Source organism: Aegilops tauschii, chromosome 4, assembly GCF_002575655.3.
Source record: "Aegilops tauschii subsp. strangulata cultivar AL8/78 chromosome 4, Aet v6.0, whole genome shotgun sequence".
Taxonomy (NCBI): Eukaryota; Viridiplantae; Streptophyta; class Magnoliopsida; order Poales; family Poaceae; genus Aegilops; species Aegilops tauschii.
In genome coordinates, this window is record NC_053038.3 from 476,773,939 (window position 1) to 476,781,071 (window position 7,133).

The window sequence follows — 7,133 nt, forward strand, 5'->3', positions numbered from 1 at the left end:
AAAGATTGGGCAATATCAGATTCAACACCGGGACAGTTGAGGTTCCTGCAAACATCACACGCCATCTTTGTCTGCGAGATGTAACAATATATAAGACTCGGGTTCATTAATTATTAAAGAAAAATTTATTTCAACACTCCGCTAATGGTACAAAGGATTAAAGGACTGTATATCACTGATACACGCTTGTTTCAATGAGTAAGACAGAGCAGAGCGAATGCTGATATGGTGATATCCATTGATGTTAGTGTCTCTGTAAAAACTGAAAGAACACGCACAGACCTCTTCAAATCTACAAGCTCTTGCAGCGAACTAGCTGGAAAAAAATCAACTATTGTCCTCCAAGATTATTCGCCTATAGAACCTCTTCAAAGGGGTAGGATATTAGCACTAAAACTAAAATTAAGAGGGTAACATACAACAAGAATCCATCTAAAAAAAGATAGTGCGCAACGCGTAAGTATTAAGCAGAGGGGAAAAAATTTACTGTATTTCAGAGCAAGTGGGCGAATCGTAGATCCATCTATGTGGACTGTAGAGTGAAGAAGACAAAGCAAGAAAGACGGAAGGAACCAGAGAAGGGGAGCGGAAGAGCAAGTGACTCGGGAGGGAAGACGCACATAACGATGTATTTATGGAGTAATTATGGAGAGGGAAGAAATTTTGTGTACTCGCTCGCCAAAGCTGAAACTACTGACAACAGTAAATGGCTCCTTGCCATCCCAGCGCAAAAAAGGGGCGTGGGAGGGGGGTGGGGGTTGGTGGGTCTGGCGAGTAGGTGGAGTATTTGGTTGAGCCGGACCATGTCGAAGTCCCTCGCCTTCATTTCCCCTCTCGCTCTCTCACTATATCTATTCCTCTCTCTCTCTCCTCTCGAATTCGCCGCCGCCTACGGCATCGCATCTGCTCCACATCCTTTGGGCCATGTCGACACAAAACTTCAGACAAGAGGGGAGGAAGGAAGGATTGAACTTCCTTGAACTAGATTTTGATTTCTATGTAGGTGATTTCCTGCTACATGCGGAGCATTGAACTGGGGTTTGTTTTCCAAACAAAAGATCCGAGCTCTAAACATTCATGTGTCCTTGTAGGAGAACCCTGACACCATCGAAGACCATGATTTCTATGGCAAAGAGCTCGACCGTCCTCTCTACTGTGTTCTTCACGATACCAAGCCTCTCAAGTGTGTGGCTTTTGAAGGAAGTGACACGGGGAGGAGGTTCTTCGACTGTGCTGGGAAAGTTAGTCACTTTCGAAAATCCGAGTTACTTTCTTGTTGAATCAAACTGTTTGGATATAGGACTTGTAGTGTACCAAAGAAGACTGATTTCTTCTTGTGTTTTCCGGTTGATTGTAAGAAACATTGTGTAGTCCTTTTACTTTACATAAAAGGGTAAAGGTAACTACTTATTTTACATCATTGAACACAAAAGAAGTGATCTAGACACTCTCATGTTTGTTTACAAATGGGACTTCTGTTTAATAGTCAGTATATTATTAAAAAAAACTCTCTAGATAAGTTGTCTGCAGAGGTAGCTCCAGATTAATTCAAGCTGGCTTAAAAGAAACTAAGTACAATTATGAAATAACTCCGCGGATAGGGTGGGCGAAGCACCATAATTAGTGTTGTGGGTACCTAACCATTGAAGTGCCACATTGCACAAACACGGCTCATAGTTAGTTGAATGAGGTTATAAACCAAGTATATGTGAACTTTATTATGTTCCAGAGCTTCTGGAGCAGTGTATTAATAGTCTCTGTTTATTTTGTTCCTTTTTTGTTCGCAGAGAGGCGTGAACTGTGGAGTCGTCGAATGGGTTGACCGCCCATGGCCTATCATTATGCCGAGGTGCCTACTCAAGCTCTGGGGGATGTTAGATGAGAGCAATGATGATAGGCAAGCAAAGGATGAAGAGATAAGCGGGCTTAAAATGGATAATGAACAAGTGAACCTGAAGCTCGAGAATCTTGTTGCAGTTGTGGAAAGAACTAATGTAACTACCATGAAGATTGACAGGCAGAAGAAGCAGATGGGTATCGTTGATAAAGACGTGAAGCTCATTCAGAGGTCTCTCACAAGTGCCATTCATAATCTTAAGGACGACAAGGGTGAGATTAAGCTGGACATGGATTTTCTGAAGGAGGAGGTGCATAAGCTGAAGGAGAATAGAAAGAAGATGCAAAGCGTCATCTGTGATCTTTTGGGGCAAGGGTTTGCGAACACTGATGACCTCCTGATGATCAAGGCTATCCTCGAAGAATGATCATTAACAGTTGCCTTCTTTTGAAACGTTGCAAGGGATACTCGTCTAGTATAATTTTATGCTTGGACATGGTTACCTGACTAAAGGCATGTATCTCATTTTTTGCAATCTTTCAGAGGGTGTGTGACGGTCTACACACATCAAATATTGATCTCCTGAATATTTTTATATTTCAAAGAGGGCGCATCCGGCAATCTTTCATCTTGGATCGTTCCACGAGACATGGGTTACTGTAATCTAGCAAGGCATAGATGTCGCTTTGGCAGGCATGGGGAACCATGCCTCTGGTGACATGGCACTGACTTGTCAAAGGCACGGTCCTATGTTAGACAGGAGCGCCGCACTAGCACTGACAGACATAAAATCTACAATCTACAGAGTCACGCTTACTCCTGAAGCCGACGCACGCCAGTGCCGACTCAATTGTTTGTACTCAGACATAAACTCGTTCACGGACATGCGTTTACACGAAAGGCATGTACAGTCTGAGGTCGCTGGGAGCACGGTTTGAGATTACGCAGAGCCATGGCCATGTGCACATACAGTCTGCCATGAAAGGAGGCAGTGCTGTCTGGTCACTGCAGACGCACTGGTTTACATGCACTAGATGCACGTTCCTTGCAGAACAGGCAAGGCAGTGCCTCTTCTCTTCCAAATGTTTTTGTTCCCTGGTCTACGACCGCACACGAATGTTTTTGTAGCATCACGATAGTGACATAAAACTATCAATTTTTCAGAACAGCGGGTGCATAGCACAAAAGCATTGTTATAACAAGCTTACAAAATGGTGCAAAAGGCTTCAGCCACGTTTAGACATAACACAGAATCAGATTGGTGCAACAACATCTAACTGTACTAGCTTGAGGAACTAACTACAGCCCTGTGTCCAGCAGGCACAAGTGAACGGATCTGACAAATCCAGGCATTCAACATGCCTGTGTTTCAAATCCAAGCACAGATGATTGCAACATGCTGATAACTTGAGATGGGCGCGTTTGGAAAATTTATTCTCCCACACGAACAACTTCTGTTGCTGTTCGTAAAATTCTTGCGTGAAGTCTGAGGGAAAGCGAAACTTAATCCTCATGGTCTCTAGCTCCGTTGCATTCAGAATAAAGAACCTCACAAACTCAGTGTTCTTCCCGCTTTTTCATAATCTTCCAGCGTTACTGTCTTTAAATGAATGATGTGTTCTTTGAGAAACGCACGGTGCTTGCGACGCCAAAAATTTCTTGCACCATCAGGAACGTTTCGTCCCTGAAAACACATAAAGGTTGAAAGATACCCAAGATCTATGGAAGGACAAAATGAACGATAAATTCCATGACCCCCGTCCCAATCAGTTCGTCGAACATTTCCCTAGATATGGATGTATGTATAATAATAAAAAAAACATGCCTAGACATAGGGTGTATCTGTTGCAAACAAAATGTGAGATAAGCTTTTCGAGATGCAAGGAGTGCTCCACTATGCACGGTATGACCTTTTCATTGGGCGTGAAAATCATCACCTGAACAAACAAGTTCTCCAGATTTGGAAGGCACTTAAGCAAGTGAATGACCAAGTCCACTTGATAAGTCATGGCCAAAAACAAGGTTTTGACAGATTGCCGCATTGTAGATAGGCTGGCCATCGCCAAACCCTTCACATAACATAGAAAATAAAAGATAAAATTATTAGAACAAAAGGTTGGATGACATGAAACTACTTTCTCAAGGAAATGCAGTTGGAATTATTGTGAAATGTCAGTACCATAAGACCTGTGGAGTCAAGCGAGATCCTGAATTTGCCCAATGTCTCCAGTTTGGGTGCAGAGACGATGAATACCTCCATGTTATTGCTCTGGAGATCGTGGATCAACCTTTGAAGTGAGGGGGCATCCTCGATGATGAATCTTCCTTTCTCACCATGGATGCCGATGCTTACAAGGTTAGGGGAATTTATTGTGATCCGATGCCTTTCTCTATTGCAAACAAGCAGCGGGCACTCGAGTGCAGGGCAACTAGAGTTGATCATGCTTTGCAACGAGAAATCTGATATATCAACCTCAACAAGTGAAAATCTCTTGACCAGTGGTAGTTCAAGTACCTCTACATAATGGTCTGGTATCTGGCAACACGTGAAGCTCACAGTGCACAGAGAACAGGAAAACCGAAAGACGGACTTCGGTAGTGAGGGCGTAAATGAAGAGCATGTGTGCGATAGTTTGACAGTTTCTTTCACAAATCGTGGAAATAGGTAGTAAAACGCAAGCACCTGGAGATTGTTCAATCTGAGGGACTCAAGCCAGGCGTGGACAGTAGAGGGTCTGGATTGGAGGTAGCACGCCAGTATACAAAGGTGGAGAACTGCGCCCACATGGCTAGAGAGGATGGACTCTGGAAGGCAAGAACCATCACCAGGAACTGTTTTTCCCTGATGCCAAGTTCCGATGTATCGTATACGAGCAAGCTCGTCGCTGTAGGCAGAGACCCTACTGATGATCTCGACATGAACTATTTCTAGGGCGTTAAAAAGACGAGCGACAGGGATCTCACGGCAGTCAAGATTCAGAGGAGCGATCGGCCAAACAGGACGCCAATGACGTGCGAGAATCTGAGTGCAGATGCCCTCCCTAGTGGAGAGACAGGAGATGACCTCACCGAGGATGGCGTCCGGGAGGTCGCTGATGCGGTCCTCGCCGCTTCCAGCCGCTACCGCCAAGCCACCAAAGGACAGCGTCGCCGGTGGCGCGAGCTTCGCCCTCTTGGTGCATGGCGCACCGGAGTGGATCTCCATCTCCGTTTCCGTTGCTGGGATCGCGCTGCCTACAAGCGCCGCTATATGTGGCGTGGACCCGAAAAGTCCAAGGAAAAGAGTGTGTCTAGGGTTTCGAGACGCCGTCCGTTCGCCTTAAATAGCCGGAGCCTGGCCTCGGGCGACGAGCCAAAGCGGCGTCGCCGGAGGGGACGCCCGTCGGACCCTTGGGTTTCCGGAGCGGCGCCACATGGCGTTCACACCCGAATACGAGGAGACACCCGTCGAAACATAACTGGGGACGGGAGGGAAGGGGAGAAGAGTGGAGGGATCCGTTCAAAATGATTCCGTTGACTCTATCACCAGGAGAGGCTCGGTATGGCGGCCCAGACAGGCATGCTTGCTTTTTACGTGTGGTCACGTTCGTGCGTTTATAGCGGAAACCCGCGGCAGCCGCCTCATCCTTGATTCAGTGTTTTGGGTCACAGGCACGGGCATGAGGCGCTCAAAGGAGGAGACTACTGCGGAACCCAGTGTCCAGACACTGCAGGAGATCCAGGCTGACGAGGGTTCCTCATCTGTAAGTTCATTCTGCTTCCGCTTCATTCGTTTTTTCTTTCCTTCGGCTACTTGGTTTAGTTGTGAAACGTGAATAAGCCAGACGGAGTCTCGAAACCCTAGCCACATCCCCTTCGTCCTTTTGTCCGCCTCCAGGCCATCCACTCCTCTTGCTGTTCTCTATCCTGACACTCTCAGCCACGGTTGTGCAGAAGGAGACTCCTCCAGAGCGCCATGTCCAGTCATAGGAGAAGATCTCGGCTGGCGAGGGTTCCTCATCTGTGAGTTCGCTCTACTTCGGCTTCATTCATTTTTTCTTTCTTTCGGCTACTTGATTTAGTTGTGAAACATGGATCATTGTGGTGAGCTTCATCCTAATGTTGATGAGGGTGCGTCCTGCCATCAATCTGACATCTTCTCTTTTGACCAGCTGAAGAACCTGCTCAATACTATGGAAGACTTCGTGAAGATATCCACGAAGTTGGACAAAGATAACAAAGCCATCATTGCACTTCTGATGGATGAGAAGGCGCAGCTCGAACTTCAGCGCGATAAGCTGAAGCTGGAATCATACGTTATGAAGAAACAGATCGAGGAACTTCGCGCCGAGCAACCAAAAAAGAAGTCTCGCCGGACTAAGTAGACAGCAGCGACCCTGATCCTCGTATCTGAAGCTGTTAAGTAGTGCACTAAAAGTTTCTTATTTTGTCTTCCGTTACCTCGTGTCGTCAGTAACTTTGATAACAAATGTGTTTTACTTTCCTGGGTCACGTTCATTCCAAGTTTATGGGTACAGATGACCATTAACGTAATGGCCAGTTCTAGGGACGTTGTTTTTAAAAGCACGGACGTGAAGTCTCTGCAGCCAAATTTTTTGAACCAACTAGAGTCATGTCTTGTGCACACATGAAGGCGTGGACATTCCTGCCTTTCTTTGTTTTAGTGTTTCGGGTCACAGGAAGGCATAGTCGGTGGTATTACATAGAGTCACGCAAGCCTGTGACTCTATCAGACGGAGACGCACGGGCGTTTAGTGTTAAGGGTCACAGGCACGAGCATAAAACGCTCAAAGGCATGGTCGGTGGTATTATGGACACGAACTCTTGTTAATAAAAGTTCACAAGATATGAACTCTCTACGGACACAATTGCGTACTGAGTTGGGTCACGCTTTTTTCTTGATGTTACGTATATTATTTGATAGAAGCGTGGAGGTTTGTCGTTGTATGTGTCACATTGTTAAGGTTCACAGGCACGGGCGTACAGTCCTCAAAGGCATGGTATTGTATTATATAGAGTCACGCTCGCCTGTCTTTGTGTTCCGAATGATTCCGTCAACTCGATCAGATGAAGAAGCACGGTCGTTAAGCCCACAAAGGCAAGGCTTTGTCTTACGCACAGCCACGTTCGTTCTTTAATTGCGGAGACCCAGTGGAATTGGTTCATATGAGAACACCCACTGTTTACTTAGTGAGGCATGGAATGGCTTATTCGAGAGACTCTGGTCTGGTATATTGTTGGCACGGTCGTGAGTCCCAGAAAGTCACGGCGTGCCATTGTGTAGAATCATGTTAGT

At 45.9% G+C, this 7,133-nt stretch overlaps 1 protein-coding gene across 1 annotated transcript; it reads right to left on the bottom strand.

The window, feature by feature from the left end:
• Positions 1–3,968: 3,968 nt before the first annotated feature.
• Positions 3,969–5,042, bottom strand: LOC109782786 (F-box/FBD/LRR-repeat protein At1g16930-like). The gene is made up of 2 exons (XM_020341402.1): positions 4,521–5,042; positions 3,969–4,373 (listed from the first exon to the last, which is right to left on the bottom strand). Exons 1-2 carry the CDS (start codon positions 5,040–5,042, stop codon positions 3,969–3,971), a joined length of 927 nt encoding a protein of 308 aa, XP_020196991.1.
• Positions 5,043–7,133: the final 2,091 nt, after the last annotated feature.